The sequence below is a fragment of the Zalophus californianus genome, chromosome 7, assembly GCF_009762305.2.
Source record: "Zalophus californianus isolate mZalCal1 chromosome 7, mZalCal1.pri.v2, whole genome shotgun sequence".
NCBI lineage: Eukaryota > Metazoa > Chordata > Mammalia > Carnivora > Otariidae > Zalophus > Zalophus californianus.
Window position 1 is genome coordinate 133,010,432 of NC_045601.1, and position 20,660 is coordinate 133,031,091.

A 20,660-nucleotide genomic window follows, 5' to 3' on the forward strand; every position below is an offset into this window, starting at 1 on the left:
TCTTCCCCGATATTTACAGTGAGGAGTAAGGAATATTTAGTATTTCTCAACTTGACTACTAAAGTCAGTTGACTTACCAAGAAAAGACACCAGGTTTTCAGTAAAAGTTTCATTGCTGGATTCTTTCCCTTCTGGGGAGAGGACCCAACTGAGGCTAATTGTCTCCAAGGCACACTGGTGAGTGTAAGTTACTTGGGTTTCTAGGAGCTAATGGTGATGGTGGCCATGAGCAATGACAAAAGCAAAACCACCCTCTAATCTTGAAGGGAGTTAATTTATAATCTGGTAGACAAAATATTTTAAAAATTGCCCATTAGTTTTCAGGATCATACATACCCAAAATTTGTCAAATACAGTACAGATGTAGTTAATTACCAAAATTTGTTCTTTGCCAGAGATGAAAAAATGAACTACTGGTGAAAGTGGCCAACCACCTAGAAGCTGGTGATCTCTCCTTGGGTGGAGATGTCCACATTTTAAGTTTACATAGGTTCCCAATTAATACAATTACTAATCAGTCCTTTGTAGGAATAGTTGATAACAAAGGGCAAAAACCATGATACTGGCTGGTAATCCTCCATATGATTGAATTTGATGCTGGATTCCAAGTTTGCAATGTGGTGGGAGAAAGAAAAGATGCAGACGAAATGGAGCCAAAAAGAAAAAAAAAGGAAGCAAATTCAGGATTTAAATGTATAAGAGCAAATAGGATCAAGAATGTAAGAATGAAAATATGCAAGAAAAGGCACAAAGATTGGGGAGAAAGTATGGTTTGAAAAGGGGGTCTGTGGGTTAGGATTAATAAGGTCCTGGCTATTATTTGGCAAGACCCTATTTAGCTGAACTTGGATGGTGATAAACATTTTTTGCCAAGTCTAATCGAAGCAGGACAGTTCTGCCTTGAGTCAAGAACAATTTTTTGTACACAAAATCAACGTAATAAAAGGAATAGAAACTGAAAAGGAAACATCTCAAAAATGTCTCTTGATGGTTTATAGGGAAAAGTAACCTTGCTCAAAGGTAAGCATGGTACTCTATTTTGTGTGTGGGGGGGTGGTGGGCACATGTGGTTATAAACATTTTTAAGTTTTTTTTGGATATAGAACTTGCTGGAATTACATACAATTAATATAACTTTAAGCACTAATTAGAGATGAAACTACATAAAATAGCATATTTATAAATATGCACATTCACCCACAGCAATTTACTAATCTTGTCATTAATTTTGTAGGAATTGTATCAATATAAATTTAAGTACTATTTATAGCTGAACCTACATACTACACAATATGTAGCACAGTATATAAGAACACATATATCTTGCATAATGGTCCTAAATTTAATATTTAATAATTGAATTCCACACACACACACACACACACACACACACACACACACACACACACTCACACTGGACTATTACTGGCTGCAAAAAAAGAATGAAATCTTGCCATTTGCAACAATGTGGATGGAGCTAGAGTGAAATAAGTCAGAAAGACAAGTACTATACAATCTCACTCACATGTGGAATTTAAGAAAAAAACATGAACATACGGGAAGGGGGGAAAAAAGAAGCAAACCATAAGAGAGTCTTAGAGAACAAACTGAGGGTTGATGGAGGGAAGGTGGGTGGGGGATGGGCTAGCTGGGGGATGGGCATTAAAGAGTACATTTGTGATGAGCACTGGGTGTTATATATGGTCAATCACTGAATTCTACTCCTGAAACCAATGAGACACTATATGTTAACTCACTAGAATTTAAATAAAAATTTGGAGGAAATAAAAGGAAAATTCTTTCCATGTCTTGAGTGATACCTATATATGAAGCTTAAATTAAGGCTTCATGATTACCTATCCATGCAGTAATTTCAAAAAGACCATTATAGTAAACCATAATTTGCCCTATTGCTATTAAGTTCTATTTTTACTAGTAGAGCTAAATTAATTTCATAAAACCGAAGAGAATACAACACATTAATCAAAGAAAATTCACATTATTTATTATATATAAATTCTAAATCTAAGGAAATAACACAAAAGATGTTTTTTAAATACATAATTCTTATTCCAAAATCCCCCACTATTATACCTTAACACACAATGAATTAACAGTTGACCCTTGAGAAGCAGGGGTTTGCACTGCACAGGTCCACTTCCACTTCCATGTGGCGTTTTTTTGGACATAGCACAGTACTGCAGACGTATTTTCCCTTACGGTTTTCTTCACATCTTTTCTCTAGATTCATTGTATGAATCCAGTGCATAATGCATATAATAACATACAAGGTACGTGCTAATCAGGTGCTCATGTTACCGGTAAGGTTTCCAGCCAACAGTAGGCTATTAGTAGTTAAGTTCTGGGGGAGTCAAAAGTTATATGCAAATTTTTGACTGTGCGGGGGGGGGGGGATGGGGCTGGTACCCCAAGGGTCAACTGTAATTAACTTTATAAGAGCAAATAAATGGATTCAGGCTCCACTATGAATACTTGATTCCTTTACATTCTGGCCAGGAGCCCTGGCCCTCTGCATGTCTCCCTAAAATGTTCTCGAAGCTGTTTGTGGCACTGCTCTCATACACCTAAAACAGTTTCAAACATGTTACTAAAAGCCCCACACCTGACAGCCGAGTTGCAAGAAAAGACTTCTAAAGCGGAGTCTCCTTTTACCCGGGGAACCAGATTCTAAAGTCTGGTGAAAAATCACTCTTAACTTATAAATTACATTTTGAAAAGAATTATCGAGAATTTAAAAGATAGTTTTGCCTAAACAACCCTGTAGAGTCAACACGTAAACGCACAGGCTGTTGCAGAGTTCATATACAAGGTATATCCGCTCAGTACATACATGCCCTCAAAAGTCTCCGCAGTAAGTTGCTCCCAGGAAGGGCAACTTGCAGCTTCTCGGCTCACCTCTGGCTCAGCCTCACTACTGAAACCGCGGTTCTTTCTTGCCCACCCTTTATTCGGTGAGGGCATTCGGCTGAACATGCTCAACCGCAACGCGAACATAATGCTACTCCAGGGGTTGGTACTGACGGGGCATGCTCTCCTCACCTGGAAGGCCCTCGTGTCTGCATTTTAAGCACAGTGGGAGCTGCAGTATGTGTGGCCCAGTCCAGAAATGCTTACATAACAGGCACACAAAAACTTCTATTTTCCCAACTTCCCCAGGTGTATCCCAAAGTACTTTTTTTTTTTTTTTTATTCCATTTGAATCCATTTCATCTGGAATTGAGAGAATGGAGGGGAAGGTTTCTATATTTCAAAATAACTTTTTTAAAATGTAGAAAGCATTTCCCCTTAAGACTTACCAAAACGTAAACCCCAGCACAAATACCGCCTCAAGTGCTTGGGGACTAAGTTGAGGCTGTGCTTTACTCACCTAATATTGCACTGTTAAGAGCTGAGCACACAGGTTCTCTCTGAATTGGGTCAAGCTGATTTCCAACTGGGCTGTTCCAAGGATCTGAATAAGCGAGTAAACTGAATGCATCCTGTTGAAAACATAGTTTGGTTTTTAATTGAAACACTTAAACCACTGTGGTCCCCACTTACAAAGTTGAGAGACAAAATACACAGCTTCATGGCCCTAGACATTTAAACCCACCGACCCCTATGATTATGAGGCTATATGTTTTTTAACAACTAGATTATGCAACAAAGCCGAAGCGGTTTTCATTTTTCTTTACTGTAAACAGACATTCTCAGTAATCTTCCCCCATCCCTACAACACATGCAGAACAGCAGAATTAAAACGAACTCTTCTGGAATGTGCTAATTAAAGAGGAAGACAAAAACATTCAGATGCTCTATCATTTATTACCACTGATATGAATTTGACATTAAAAGGATAGGGCCTCCCTATGTATTTTCTAAACAGATGGGGGAACTCGCTACATCTCACTGGATGTCATTTTCTCACTCAGGAATCAAAAAATGAAACTGGTTCCCCTTCATGAACATTCAGTAGTTCCAACTATCCTCAAGCCGCCCTTCCTAAAGGAACTGACACACGGTCTTTTCCATCAATCACCCTTTCTGTCTCCTAAGGGAGGCGCACATCACAGTGGTTTCAGACACTGGTTTCAAGTTCAAGCTGCGCTGTCAGCTGCCGTGCGGCCTCTGGCGAGCAGCGGCCCAAGTGTCCGTTTGCTAATCTGTCTACAGAAGAGGTCCTACCTGAGAACATCATAAGGACGAACAGCTCATTAGCAACGTCAGTTCATTCTCATCTTTCAACACGTGATTTTTTTTTTTTTTAAGATTTTGAGCGAGCGAGCGAGCAAGAGCAGGGTGGGGGGGTGGGGGTGGGAGGAAGGCTGGAGGCAGAGGGACAAGCAGACTCCTGACCTGGAGGAGGAGGGAACCTGACTTGGGGCTCCATCCCAGGACCCTGCAGTCACGACCTGACCCAAAGGCAGATGCGTACCCCACGGAGCCGCCCGGATGTCAGCGCCCTAACCTGGAGGAGTAGTAGAGACCGAGAGAGGCAAGTAACGGGCCGCCCTCCCCACGCAGAAGGCGGACGTGGAAAAGTGCTGCGGAAACTATAAACTGGTGAATTCAGTGACACTTTCAAAGCTCTGGCTGTCCGTCTGGGGCCACCAGGCAGGGCAGATGTACGGGCACCTCTAAAGCCAAACCCGCGGCTCGTCCACGGTCTCACACTACCGCGTGTTTCAGTCGTGCCAGACAGCGTGCCCCCACGGCTATAAGGAAAGGTCTCTGAAGAGAAAAATGTATTCCCCGATTTGGAGGCCCCCACAGCTACGGGTACACGCTGGGTACAGGGAAGAAGCTTCCCACACCTGCTAATCACAAGACCTGCTTCTTAACAGTGCACCCCGCAGAGCTACTCAGTTCTGTCTCCCGGTTCCCTCCATCAGAATTTACTGATGGAGAGAATATTAATGTCCTATATCCTGTAAACTAACTCTGATCAATCACATCACTTCTAAAGGACTGATCTTTGCTCAAGACCTAATTTACCCCACAACCACCTAGTGGGGGACCATCCCCATACTAGAGATACGTTTTTCAAGTATACTAAAGAATTGCCCAAGGAACTATCCCCTTGGGGCCATATATGCGGACATGCTACCAAAAAGGAGAAATGGTACAGTCCCAAATCTCAAATCCAGACCAACCATTCTCCTGTTTACACCTTTTTCTAGTATTCAAAACAAAACCTCATGGACAAAGATAATGATGTTAATAATTTATCATGCACTAATACTGGGTGAAGTCGTGTTTTAAGCACTACCGTGGATAGACTCATTTTATCCTCACAGTAACCTCAGGGGGTGGATACTGTTGCGTCCATCTTAAGACGCAAACTGAGGCAGGGAGAGCTTAAGAGCACACAGCTAGTGCAGAACTCATTTTAGGAAGATGCAGTTTCTTTTCATTGCCGCTCTAGATTATTGAGATGAAAAAACCCTTAAATTCTGCTCCAGTATTTTCAATATAATTGAATAAATTACTGCACACGGCTGCCAGACACTAGGCCACGGATGACAATCACCAGGACCCAGTCCCTGTTTTCAGGACCCACACAGGTCTTACAGGAAAGTCAGACCTCTAAATAAACAATGTACCATGTACCGCTTATTAGGAGAGAGTATGTTGTGTCAAGTGACATCATCAGAGAGAGAGACCCAAGCTCCATGGAAACAGGCTGAGAGAAAGAAAGGCATGGATGGAACCACAGGTAAGGGCTTACATCCTAAGATGCCCCTACATCTCATAAAAAGCTTGAAATTTTTTCCAATATGGCAATGGAGTTTTAACTTGAGGACTGACACGGATAAAACTGGACTTTAGAAAGATCACACAGCAACACTGAGGAACAAAGCCTGGAAGTCAGGTGAAGCTACAAGCAAGAAAACTAATAAAACCTTAAAAGGAGAAAAAGAAGGTTTACACCACCAGGTTCCCTGAATATCTATTTTATCTTTACAAAGGGAATGAAGTCAGGGCAGCAACATTAATGTTTTAAATCCTGCAGTAAAACGTAACGGAGGGTGGTTAAGTTTTGGTGGTGACCAAAGAAACTCAAATAAGAAATTTTAAGGTCTGGTGTGGAACCCACTAGAGTAGACAAATGCAGTAGTGCCTCTGGCACTTTCCTTTTCTGGTAGAGGTTTCTGGAAAGCAGTAGAGCAATATATAGCAAAAGCCACAATAATCCTATCCTTTGACTCAATCATTCCAGTTCTAGGACTCTCTCCCAGGGTTATAATTTTAAGGAAGAAACAAATTCCACGTGTTCCAATACAGGAACATGTATCCTATGCGTTCACTAAAGCATTGGAATAAAAGCAAAAAATCTAACAGAGCAATGCTGAAATGAACTGATCTAGCAGCACTGAAGAGATTCATGTAGCCATTTAAAAATAACTAAATGCATCGAAACTGGAAATGAGTTTTTAAAACAGTCAACAGAAACAATACAAATCAGTAGAAGTATAATTACTAGGTAAAATATACGCACATGGGGTTTAAGGCACAAAACTGAAAATATCTGTGAACTATCATGGGACGGTGGGGTGCTTTTTACTTCAGAAACAAAGATCTCCGTGGGAAGAACTTCCGAGGCCAACGTGACATCACTTAGGTGGGATTCTCAAAGTGCACTTGTAGTTGGCTTAAAATCTGTAGCAGCTTCCAAACAGGGTGAGTCTGAATGGTTCGATTTTCGCTTCGGTCGCCAGCTGGGGCTGCTTGCTCATACTGGACCCTGCACCGTTCCCACAGCCGTGCCTCGCCGCCCGGCAGCACATCCGTCAACGGTGGCCCCACAAACTCACGTGGCTGTCTTGAAAGCCACTGGCAGGCGTAGGCAGGTGGGAAAGCAAGCGGGCGGGAGCAGGGGAGCAGAGAGAAGCCGGGGGGCTGCTGCAGGAGTGCCTCCCCATACTTGGCGCAGGCGGAGTGCGAGGTGCCTCCCAGTAAAGCATGTGGGGGACTCTTACCTTCGCATTTAAACAAATCTTGCTCTCTCTCTATGCATGTGTGATTCAGATATTTATGCAGATCCACACACAATGAAAGATAAAAAATACCCACTACGATCACACGTGCCCTGAAGTGAAAAATAAAAGGAAAAGGAGTAATTTCTAAACCTTCTCAACTACGGCAAAGAAACTTTTCATGTTGTCCTCGAATCCTCCAGCTGTTCTTCAGGGGCTTATAAGCTGGATCAGTTCAGCAGCTTACTGAATCAAGGGAAGCTGAGGGAAGGGGAAGCAAGGAGTTCCGGATATTAAGAAAGTCTCATAAAGCAGCTGGCATTTGCTTAAGAGTCAGAAGGGCAAAAACAAAGCCATCCACATTCTTTAGATGAAGAAGATGAATCACATCTTTACATAATTCCATATATAACAAGGACTCTCTTTGAGAAGAGGCCACATAAAGCCATTTTCAGAGCTTCATGCACATTGGAATCAGAGCCAGTCAGCTGATGAAGTGAAATCCTACGTTTTCAAAGACACTACATAAATCCCACTCCTTCATCATGTGCCTTTAGCATAAAGTTTTAACAGGAAAACAGTCAGATGACCTAGTGTAAAAAAGTATATGAAATCTTAACATTTCATATCCCCAAGTCTCCCCTAAAACAGCAGTTCCCCAAGTATCATCCAGAGACACCTGGGTCCAATCGGAGACCGTTTCAGGAGGTCCTGTAAGCTCCGAACTGTTTTCATAATGAAACGAAGATACTACTACTTTCTCTTGCCTCACTCGCATGCTCCCACAACCACACGGGGGGGGGGGGGGGGGGGGGGACAGAGGCTGCGAGGTGTGTGACGGCAGGAGAGCGACTGTCCAGAGAGCGAGGAGAACGCGGCTCACCCTCCATCACACCAGCGGTTAAAGAGACTCACACAAAGGCAAAGCAATGCCACTGTTCTCATTTTTTGGAAGTTATTTTTCATAAAAATAGCCAATGGGTTTATGATTATTTGTCAATGAACGGATACAGTTTGAATTTCTAGTATGGTAAAAATAAACATCACCCATATGAACAAAACTCTTTTAAATAAACATTCATTAAATAGCTAGGTGCTACCTGCATTAGATATAGTTAAAGGGGGAGGAGCGAAGACTAGTCTGACCTCCAGGAATTCTCCACCTTACAGGGCAAACGTGCACAGCCATTTTCCTAATATATCAAAGTCTGATTTTTATTTATTTTACTTGTGTTTTTTAAATCCCAGTGTAATTACAGAGTTACATTAGTTTTAGGTGTACAATACAGTGATTCAACAATTCTAAACGCTCCTCGGTCCCTGTCACGGTAAGTGTGCTCTTCATCCCCGTCAGCTATTTCACCCAGCCCCCCACCCACTCCCCTCTGTTCTCTGTAGTTAACAGCAGTTTTCTGTCTTTTCTTTGTTCATTTGTTTCTTAAATTCCACATGAGTGAAATCGTGTACTTGTCTTTCTCCGACTGATTTCACTTAGCATAACACCCTCTAAGTCCGTTCATATTGTCACAAACGGCAAGATTTCATTTTTATGGCTGAGTAACATTCTATTGTGTGTGTATATGTACAAATAATATATTAAAAAATATATATAAATATATATATACACAGCACATCTTTATCCATCTATCGAGGGACACCTGGGCTGCTTCCATAGTTTGGCTGTTGTAAATAATGCTGCAGTACACAGAGGGGCGCATGTATCTTTCTGAATTACCATTTTCACAGTCTTTGGGTAAATACCTAGTAGTGGAATTACTGAATCATCTGGTATTTCTATTTTTATTTTTTGGGAACTCTCCAAACTGTTTTCCACAGTAGCTGCACCAGTTTGCAGTCCCAACAAATGATCTGACCTTTTAAATGAAAAATTGTTTAAATTACATATTCCACCGATTTTCTTTTATTTAGCATAAAAATCATAATTTAACCGCCCCCCCTTTTCTGGATGGCTGAGGGTGGCCGTTAGAAACAGCAGGTGTGCTCTTCAGCAGATGAAGTACCACGTGCAGTGAATACACCTCCCCTCCCGCCCCAGCTACTGAGATTACAAGACCACACACGCCTTTAACTGCCGATGTGTGTAAGGGGCTCCTTATCCGCTCCCAGGCTAAGCCGATATGTTCTGTCTATACAACAGGTGCCACACTGAGGCCACAGCACAGGAGGCTGTTTTATGTGTGCCGCCTTCATGCCGTGTTTGGGGGGACCAGGTGGTGCTGGCTGGCGCACTGCACTGTCTCTGTCTGGGTCAGGAAGGGGTGGCCGAGGCCCTGCTCCTTCCCACTACACCCCGTCATTGGGCTCAGGGCCCGCGCACGCATCTCCCTTTGTGTTTGGACTTCTTTCCAAAATTCAGGAGACAATACTTAAAACAAATCACCTTTGAGCCCAACCTGATGCAGGATTACAAAAAAATAAATAAAAATACAATGGCTAGGTTAGTGTTTCACAGATTCACAGGGCTACTGGGGCTTTCAGGAGTATGAAAAAAAAACTTGTAAAGAAACCTAACATCTCTACAAGGAATTGCAATGCTGACTTAAGGCAGGGGAAAACCCGACCATCTGCAACTGATCTGTAACACTGTGGCTAATGTACTAAACTGCTGAAATTTTATCCATCTTACCATCTATCATACACATCAATCCAGAGGAGATCTGAAAATGTATTTTAACTCTCCCGGTTTTGAAAGATGACCCAACGTCTCGGCAATCACCATCAAAATGAAAACCATGTAGTAGACATTCAATTCACTGCAGCCCTGAACAATGTTTGCTGAAATAAAAATATCTCAAATTTATAGTTTTATCAGCAAACCTACACCTCTCCTAATAACTCTGCCAATTTTACTGACGAGAAACTAGAACTAAACAAGTAAGTTGACAAAGGGAATACAGCGCTGACAGGTGGCAGAACTGGGGTTTAATCCGGACTTTTTACTGCAAGTCCAACCAGAATTCCTAGCACTACTCAATGTTTTACAAAATGACAATTTAACTCCTTCAACACATCTCTAATTTTTCAAGGAAAACCCAAATCTACCTTCAACATTTTTTTATTTGCCGTGTTCTTGCCACATTCTCTCCTCAGCTGTTCACTCATGGCCTGCAGCTCTCTTCCGAAGTGAATCATTCTCTCTATAGCGGCTTGACTTCCTCCACACAACTGGCGTCTTAACTGACTCGAATCAACTTCTGCAAGCAAAACAAATGAGTATTTTACTACAATGGAGAAGTGAACATAAATTGCTTTAACATTTTGTACGTTTCCTTTAGCAACTACTACCTAATGGTTTATCTAAACATGTTGATTTATTTTAATTCAGTGTGAAACTTTGAAGCTAAAAGGTATACTTCCTCTACGTCTCAAGAATGTAGGCTCTGATCTCCAGCATGCAGCTGAAAGTCAGGTGACAACCCGTCAGTGTACGGTGCCCCTGGTGTCTCAGGGAAAGGTCTGTAGGACGTTAAGCACAAATCTCTCAAACTACATTAAGCAACATTAAGCAGAAAAGAACGAAGTCGGTAACTGCCTCCCAGGCTGTTCTGACGCCAAAGAGCTGGAATGAAAGGATGCCTCTCGGCGAAAAGCTAAGTGACTCCAAAGAAACACACAAGACACCATGTTATCGAAAGAGTTAATCACACACTTTTACAAAATAATTGTATGGTATATATCTTGGTTGACAACAATCCCTGGTCAATAATGTAACTGTATGGATCACTAATGACACAATTACTAATGATGACAATAATCGACAATTACTGACAGCTTACTAGCTTTTCACAGATTGGCTCATTTAATCTTCACATTGACCTATAAGTGCTTGTGATTATTAGTGTACTCATTTTACAGATGAAGAAACTGAGGCACTGAGCTCTTAAATAACTTGTCCAAGGTTATACAGCTACTAAGTGGCAGTTGCAGAAGTTGAATCCAGGTAATGTGGATCTAGAACTCCTGCTCTTCATCACCATGCTTAACTTACTCTCTGAAGGGTGAGACTGCTGGTATCTGACACAGTAAACCTGGGCTGCCTTTTATATTAATCCCCTTGTTTGAAAAAGTGTATTCTACATTGAACACATAATCCTCAACAACAATCCTCAATAAAGATCTTTTAACCTCAAAACAGTCAGAAATCTAGTGTTGCTATGGAATTCAGACAGAAGAGAATTTTGAAGCTCCAATAAATTTTCATTCTCCCACTGATGGGAAAGTCTGCTGATGGTTTAACTTTACGGTACACTCGACTACACAAGTTATCAACAAGACAAAATGATGCACGCTAATGTGCCCTACAGCCACATCATTTTTGGGGCGGTGGGGAGGAGAAGGGTGGGTCACACTTAAGCACCTACTATGTGCCCATAGGCACTAAACTACGCACGGTCACATATATTCACATTAAATCCACATAAGAAATTGTCGAATTAGAATTTATAAAATCACTGCTACCCATCTGGCCTTTACTGGTTATACTGAGATAAGTTTAAAAGCTCTTCACATCTCCAACCACAGACGTCCTGAAGAACAGGTAATGCTACCCCGAGTGGAGCTGCATTAACGACAGCCCCGCAGCCGAGTGGGGACGGTTCCGCACAGCCAATGGGCCAGCACTTAACTGCAGAAGCACAGAAGGGCCTCTGCTCCCGCTCACAGCCCCTCTCCCGGGACAGTTTCGGGACTAGGTACTACTGTCAAGTCCAGTGGCACAATACATCTTTTGTTAAATCTCATTTATGCTCATCAGCTGTAGATCAATACAAGTAAAAACATAACCTTGTAGTCATCATTTTTTATTAAAAATGTAAGAAATATCACTGCAGACCCATTTCGGTGTCACAATCTTCCATTTCGTGGTCATGTTTAGAGCTACCATTTAGGAAACCATTGGATGAAGTCTCTCCAACCCCATTGGAGTAGTGCTCTGTTTCCATGTCTACATCATTACTGGAAATGAAAAAAACAAACCTAATTTTAGAAATCGCATACTTGCAGCTTAGTTTAAAATAAATTACTACTCAACTACACAGCCTACTTATAAACTGACTTCATAATATGAGGCGATAGCAATCTGCAAAAAAAGGTGTTTAGTTCGATCCTGAAGGTCTTCAAAGCTAGTATGTAGCTCGCTCTTAACAAATTTGTACTCCTGGATGGGTGGGGGGAAAGAGTATATGCCCACGATTTTTCCAACTCAGATCTGCACTTCGTTTTTTGTTCATCAGACCTTGCCCCACGACCCCCATCCTCACCCAGTGTTCGTTTCCAGCATTCAAGGAAGAAAAGGGGAAAACTTTATTCTCAAACTATTCCCGGATCCCACTTCACCTCTTTCCTGCCCTCACATTCATCTCTCCTAAGACGATTTTTTCTTTAATGGTCTTGACATTGTGGCATTTGTCCTCACTCCTTAGAAACACAGCCTCCCACAAAGGTAAATGATGACTTGGAAAACCACCGGGTCTGGTCCTCTCAGACCTTGTCGGCACCCGACACGATTTGCCTCCCACGGGCTTTCTTATTGGCTCAAGAATCTAAAGCACTGCCAAATCATAATTTAAAAAAAATGCCGTTTTGTATACTCAGGTTGTTCCCCACTCTCGCTTGTGTCTCATTTACCGACGAAGAGCCCGTGCCAGTATCTGCACATCTGGACACAGTGAAGCTGTCACCGCGCATCGCGCCCCCCCCCCCCTCCCCGGCACTCTAAGAATGACAAACACCTGTTCTGGAAGATTTCCCCGGTGAAGATCTACATAAGGATTATACAGTCCAGAAGGACACACTTGATGAAAATACAGGAAATACATTAAAATGCACTTTTCTCATTTAAAAAGCAATGTATATTCAATGTAGAAAAAAGCAACACTGAATGCAGATGAGCAAAAAGCGCTCTGTGCGTGATGCCAGCAGACACGACCACTGGTGACACCTCGGAGTGAGCGAGTGAGGTTGTGTGTGTACGTGTGAGGGCACTGCTTCCATCAGCAACACATGCTGGAAAAAGACACAGATCTAGGAAGAAGGGGGCAATGGCCCCAGGATTCCTACATCAGTCCAAAATGCTTGTTTACCTTCTTTTCTTTTTAGTTAAAGTAGGCTCTTCACCCAGCATGAAGCCCAATGCGGGGCTTGAACTCGGGACCCTGAGATCAAGACCTGAGCTGAGATCAATAGTCGGATGCTCAACTGACTAAGCCAGCCAGGCACCCCTGATTTACTCTATTTTGACGAACTTTGAGAATGGATAAGAAAAATCAAACTTTAAAAATAATGTTTAATTTAATGGAAATTCTTAAGATCATAGTTTTTAGTGATCTTAATAAATACACTAAACTCTTTTTTTTGACAAAACAATATAGTATGTAGGAAGGATTCTTTCATTCAACACATGTTGAAGAGCTTCTGAGCCATGTTCTGTGTTAGGTGCAACGGACGCCATGAAACAGCCTCCGTCCTCCAGGGGCAAACAGAGGATCAGCCCTTGGATGAAAGTTATTTACAAGGCGTGACCCAACATTTGGTGGGGATGCAATCAAGGAAATCATCCTGGAAGAGTAACAACGGGACTGAGTGTCACAGCCTGCTTGAACAGAAGTTAGGAGGGAGGGGAGGGAGCAGCATTTCTGATGGGGCGGAGGGTGGGGTGCAGCATAATGCAAAAAGCATAAATCTGGAAGTCAGAAATCCTGGGAAGTAGTCACAGTTCTGCAACTTACCAGCCACTAATTATTGAACCTGACCCCCCCACCCCCAAAAGTCCTTTACACTTCTGGTATTGAGCTCTACATCTGTAAAATGGTTTTACTAGTTAATAGCATCTTCAGCTACTTCGCAATCCCATGGTAAGGGCAGCCTTTACCAACTATAAAGTAACTGTTACTGTTTAACAGTGTGAGGCAGTTCTTCTCCTTCTACCCTGCGCTCAGAGGATGCTGTGTCACCAAACTCTCCCGGTGAGCTTGCTTCCCTGAACTCAGGCACTGATGGGTCTCTTTAGCAACTTCCTGCCATGAAGAGTATTTAAGAGAATAACCCACGAACTGCCCACAGTCCTGCCCCCAGACAATGGCAGAACCCTCCACCAACAACATTGTCCTGACGTGCTATAAAGCACCACAAGTACTAAAGGCTCAACTTTCTAAATTTCCATACATAATTTTTATTACAACCCAGTCTTCTAATCTTCCATTTTCTAGTACGTCATTTCTCCTGTGAAAGACTACCCTAATCTCCTCTGCCAGGGACAGCCGTTTTTTCTACCATTCTTCTCACAACACCACTTCCGTGGATGTCCCTTGCAGCCCGTACCACACAACACCAACACTTCGGTAAGTCTTCACTTGGGATAGATAATCTGGATATTCTGATTACTCTCCCAAACTGCAAATACAGATTTTTACACATATGCCTTTCTCCAGAATCATGTTTCCATTAAGATTCCATGTTAAAAGTTAGGTTCTTTCTCCTCTGATGATAAAGTTTTGCACTGATGAACGTTCCCCCTAAATGCACTGCGACCAATCAATTCATGTGATAAGACCAAACCAACATCAAATTGATAAAATCTACCCATGATTTTTTTTTTTTTTGTATTATCTTTATCATTTCACTAGTCCTGAACCAAAGTGAATTTAGATGCTGGATGATCTGGGCAGGCTGACTTCGTAAGAGCTTGCTCTCATACACTAGTATTCAAATGATTACATTCCACGAAACTTTAGGTTCAGGAATCTTCAACCCAAGTGTATCAAGGATTTTAGTAGAGTCCTGTAGACATCCCTCTCTCAAAGCCCGCTGAAGTCACAGACCAGGCCTAGCAGAATGTTTGACACCCAACAGGTCAATACTATGCTCATGCTGTATGTTTATTACTAAATGACTTAAGGTCCATTTGCTGCTATGAGCAAGCTTCCTAAAGACAGGCTTTCAAAAAAGATTCTTCATAAAGTTATTTGGAACTCAGGAAACATTCTACACATTTACACCAAAAAAACCCACACACAGAGAAAAAAAATAGTTGTAAATGTATCTTATGTTACTTCGAGAGAGTAAATATTCCACTGTGACTTAACTGGGAAATATAAGAACAGCATCTATGTGACCATCTGTACAGGCTGGTGCCGGCAGGAAAACTAGAAGGCGGCAGAGCCTGGAATGGATTCTTACGGCCCCGGCAGGGGAAAGAGGGAATGCAGACTAAGAGGAAGGCACAATGGAAAGAGGCTGTGTGCACAGGGGGAGACTGAAAAGCTCTGGGGAACTTACTCCCTACCCTTTTCTTGCCTGGGGGCTTGGGAACCTCCAGACCCCCATTAGAGACCGTATAATTCAATTTTTCTAAATTATTAAAAATGATGACATTTATACTTAGGTTGTTTATAGTAATGCAAAAACGAGTGAGATCACGTACCTGGTGAAGTTATTAACTTGCTGTGATCGTGACATGTTTATACTGTTTAGTTCTGGTACATTCAAATTGGATGACTGGTGTTTACTATGGCAATATGATTGATGTGCTTTATTTGATATTACACCATTACTACAACTTTCAAAACCTGGGGGAAAAAAAAAGATGAACATAGAAACACACATTAAATTATTATATTAAATTATTAAGTTGTAAATAACATACCCACATTCTGATCTTGCACTTGAAACTTTTACAATGTAGGACAGCCAATGCATTACTTAAATAGTAAACAAACAGATAACTTCTTTGAAAGGATATAAGGATATTAATTGTGGGCTGTAATTACCATCTCTAACATTTAGGGAAGGCTTAATTATGGATCTTATTTAATCCCCACAACCCCCCTGGGGAGGGCAGTGTTCTCATCACTCCCATTTAATATATAAATACACCAAAGCTAAGAAGCTGTCCACACCTAGGCAATGCATGGGCTTCAAGATGAAAGGTGGCTAAGGGTACAAACCTGAGAATCATGCGCATGCAAAGGATGGTGACGCAAATAAAGTGAGAGGCAGTAATGGAGAAAGGTATGCGCCAATGGAGGAAAAGCAAAGGGGTTATTACTCTATGAAGGGACAGGAAACAGTATCTGACTTCTGTTTCAGAAAGTGGAACGTACAAGGGCAAGAGAACCCCTTGGGAAGAATGGAATGAGAGAGACAAGGAAAGAAAGAAAACTAAGAAAAACTGGAAATAAACCTAGAGAAGTGATGTAAAAGCCAAGAAAGGAGAGAACTGTTGTTAAGCTGTCATCATGAAAACAGCATGGTACTGGCACAAAAACAGACACATAGATCAACGGAACAGAACAGAGAGCCCAGAAATGGACCCTCAACTCTATGGTCAACTCATCTTTGACAAAGCAGGAAAGAATGTCCAATGGAAAAAAGACAGTCTCTTCAACAAATGGTGTTGGGAAAATTGGACAGCCACATGCAGAAAAATGAAACTGGACCGTTTCCTTACACCACACACAAAAATAGACTCAAAATGGCTGAAAGACCTAAATGTGAGACAGGAGTCCATCAAAATCCTAAAGGAGAACACAGGCCGCAACCTCTTTGACCTCAGCCGCAGCAACTTCTTCCTAGAAACATCACCAAAGGCAAGGGAAGCAAGGGCAAAAATGAACTATTGGGACTTCATCAAAATAAAGAGCTTTGCACAGCAAAAGAAACAGTCCACAAAACCAAAAGACAACCGACAGAATGGGAGAAGATATCTGCAAATGACGTATCAGATAAAGGGCTAGTATCCAAAATCTATAAAGAACTCAACACCCAAAGAACAAATGATCCAATCAAGAAATGGGCAGAAGACACGAACAGACATTTTTCCAAAGAAGACATCCAAATGGCCAACAGACACATGAAAAAGTGCTCACCATCGCTCGGCATCAGGGAAATCCAAATCAAAACCTCAATGAGATACCACCTCACACCCGTCAGAACGACTAAAATTAACAAGTCAGGAAACGAGAGATGTTGGCGGGGATGCGGAGAAAGGGGAACTCTCCTACACTGTTGGTGGGAATGCAAGCTGGTGCAACCCCTCTGGAAAACAGTATGGAGGTTCCTCAAACAGTTGAAAATAGAGCTACCCTACGATCCAGCAATTGCACTACTGGGTATTTACCCCAAAGATACAAATGTAGGGATCCGAAGGGGTACGTGCACCCCGATGTTTATAGCAGCAATGTCCACAATAGCCAAACTGTGGAAAGAGCCAAGATGTCCAATGACAGATGAATGGATAAAGAAGAGGTGGTATATATATTCAATGGAATATTATGCAGCCATCAAAAGGAATGAGATCTTGCCATTTGCAATGACGTGGATGGAACTGGAGGGTGTTACGCTGAGTGAAATAAGTCAATCAGAGAAAGACATGTATCATATGACCTCATTGATATGAGGAATTCTTAATATCAGGAAACAAACTGAGGGTTGCTGGAGTGGTGGGGGGGTGGGAGGGATGGGGTGGCTGGGTGATAGACATTGGGGAGGGTATGTGCTATGGTGAGGGCTGTGAATTGTGCAAGACTGTTGAATCACAGATCTGTACTTCTGAAACAAATAATACAATATATGTTAAAAAAAAAAAAGAAAAAAGAAAAAGAAGATAGCAGGAGGAGAAGAATGAAGGGGGGAAATCGGAGGTGGAGACGAACCATGAGAGACGATGGACTCTGAAAAACAAACTGAGGGTTCTAGAGGGGAGGGGGGGTGAGGGGATGGGTTAGCCTGGTGATGGGTATTGAAGAGGGCACGTTCAGCATGGAGCACTGGGTGTTATGCACAATGAATCATGGAACACTACATCACAAACTAATGATGTAATGTATGGTGATTAACATAACAACAAAAAAATTAAAAAAACAAACACCACCACCAAAAGCCTGAGAGACGAAGACTGGTGAGCCCAGAAAGGGACAAGAAGAAAAGAACCGAGCAGAGCAGAACTTGCAGGGGGCTGGTGGAGAGAGGATGAGAAAGCAGGCAGCCCAGCGAGGCGTGCTGATGGATGGACCAAAGCCACACCGCCGCAGCACCCCCTTCACATTTCTACTTCATCAGAACACACGGTGATCTTCTATCTTTACCAAATGTCTATGACTTCATTTCCAGAGACAACTCCAATGTTGACCTATGTTTATGAAAATCTGCTAATAACCTATTCTCAGAAATAGCTCTTCTTCAAGTTACCTTCCTGGTATTAAAAACACACCAATCTGACCCACTGACAATTATTCTTCCAGAACATCGTGAGATCAAGTATGCACGCGTGCAAAACAGCTATGTGGAAATGTCCAGATTTTTAAACATTTTTAATTCTGGTTCAAAAGCACAAAGAAGGGTAAAAACTTAAAAGTGCTGTCATAACACTGAGTCTCACCAGAAAAATGTGCAGTACCTCCTTTGCCTGAGGCTAAGTTGTGTATGTTCATCCCATGGCTGGGGCTCATGCTCGGACTACTGAAAGGTCGAGGGCTCACAGGGTAACTGTCTTGAGATTTTGGACTTCGGCCTCCCAGACATCGTACTTCACTATCTGTACCATTCACCATTTCTATAAACTGACGCACTCTAAAAAAAGAAAAGACAAATTGACTTAGATAATTTTCAAATAGCAGTTTATTTAGTAACAACAGATTTCTGAGGGGACATATTTTAAGAACCGCCATTTATCAGTAAGTGTGGCCTTCAGATAGTATGCTAAAAATATTAAGTATGGTTTCATCTACTGTACTGCTTAAATTTGAAGTCTTCCAGAAAAATCAGAGTATAGAGCAAAAGACATTGTATCTCCTTTATTCAAGGTTTACTGAGAAAATGAAAATCTTTTGGTAGTTATAATAAAATCAAAATGGACATTTTTTTAAGTTAAAATAATTTAATCAAATAATAATTGCACTTGATAGCAAGTCAAATAGTACGTAAGAACATGATGTGCTTTACTGAACATATGACAGACAGCCTTGCTCCCCACTCTTCCTCATTCCTATTCCCTTCTGCAACCTCTTCACCAAAATGGGCCACATTTAAAATTTTACTCTAAAGCAAAACAATCCTGACATTTGGCTTACAAAGGGTTTCTGGTACTTAAGGGAGGTGAAATATTAAGCTTAATAACACCTGAATTTTAAAATAACAAAGAATCAGAAGACCAATTTAAAAAACGTCACATTACGATGGCTGTTATTAAAAAAAAAAAATGCAGAAAATAAAGTGTTGACAAGGACATGGAAAGACTGGAACTCTGGTATGCTGTTGGTGAGACTGTAAAATGGCGCAGGGCTATAGAATTCTAAGGATTAATTTCCCTAAAAAATTAAACACAGATTTACCATATGGTTCAACAATTCCATTTCTGGGTATATATCCCAAAGAACTGGAAACAGGGACTCCAACAGGTATCTGTACACCCCTGTTCATGGCAGCATTATTCACAATCACCAAAGTGGAAGCAACCCAAATGTCTATCAGTTAGCTTTCAAAATGAAGGGAATTCTGACATATACTCTCACATGGATGAATTTTGAGAACATTTTGCTAAGAGGAATAAGCCAGTAACAAAGGACAACTATTTTACGATTCCACTTAGATGAGGTACCCAGGGTAGTCAAATTCAATTTTATAGAGACAGAAAGTAAAATGGTGGTTGCTGGGAGCTGGGGGCAGGGAGAAATGGGGAGTTCATGTCTCCGTTTGGGATAACGAAAAATGTTTTGGAGATGGATGGCTGGCAAGGATTGCAGAACAGTGTGACTACACTTAATACTACAGAACCGCATGTTTAAAAATGGCAAATTTTATGTTATATCTATTTTACTACAATTTTCAAAATTACACAGACTTATAATAAGGTACTCTGCGGGAGGAAAACAGATATCCATCTTCTAAATAAGATTTTAACATTTTGAACAGATATAATAGAAGAGCAAACACAGAGCAAAAGATGCCATCTGCTTATAATCCTCAACACAAGTGTTTTTTATAATCTGTTACTTCAACGTGCTATATTACAAAATTATATGTAAATACCCAAAACAAGGTGAAACAAAAATTAAAACTATTAAAACATGAAAATAGGGCGCCTGGGTGGCTCAGTCGTTGGGCGTCTACCTTCGGCTCAGGTCATGATCCCAGGGTCCTGGGATCGAGCCCCACATCGGGCTCCCTGCTCAGCAGGAAGCTTGCTTCTCCCTCTCCCACTACCCCTGCTTGTGTTCCCTCTCTCATTGTGTCTCTCTGTCAAATAAATAAAATCTTTAAAAAAAAAAATGAAAATAATACGGATTATACATAAGACACACATCCATACATAATACAGTAACATTAAACTCACTTTAATGTGAAAAGGAGATTAGGATTTCTTTCAAGTAAACTTGGGTATAACTGTTGTGTTGTTTCAATGGCTTCTCCCATTCTTCCTGCTAACACCAATTTCTGAATTCCTATTTAGAAAAAGAAAGCAAGAGATTAATTTTTTAAAAGTAGAAACATAAACTTAGTGGACCGTCAAAAAAAAAAGTAAAAAAAAAAACTTTAAGTACATTATTGTAACTAATTTCCATTTCTTTTTCTAAAATCATAGTTTCTATTAGGCAATCAAGGGGAAATTTCAGACACATTAAAAAATTAGAAAAACAAGTATTTCATAAACTATTCTTAAAAAAAATC

General features: G+C 41.3%; 1 protein-coding gene across 1 annotated transcript in view; it reads right to left on the minus strand.

The window, feature by feature from the left end:
• RANBP9 (RAN binding protein 9) overlaps positions 1 to 20,660 on the minus strand; it is a 91,767-nt gene that overhangs the window by 1,268 nt on the left and 69,839 nt on the right. The window contains exons 8-13 of the mRNA XM_027603499.2: positions 20,326 to 20,434; positions 18,373 to 18,563; positions 15,418 to 15,562; positions 11,830 to 11,951; positions 10,041 to 10,192; positions 3,389 to 3,500 (exon numbers count right to left, since the gene is read on the minus strand). Of these exons, the coding sequence (XP_027459300.2) occupies positions 3,389 to 3,500; positions 10,041 to 10,192; positions 11,830 to 11,951; positions 15,418 to 15,562; positions 18,373 to 18,563; positions 20,326 to 20,434 (831 nt within the window). The remainder of the gene's footprint in view (positions 1 to 3,388; positions 3,501 to 10,040; positions 10,193 to 11,829; positions 11,952 to 15,417; positions 15,563 to 18,372; positions 18,564 to 20,325; positions 20,435 to 20,660) is intronic.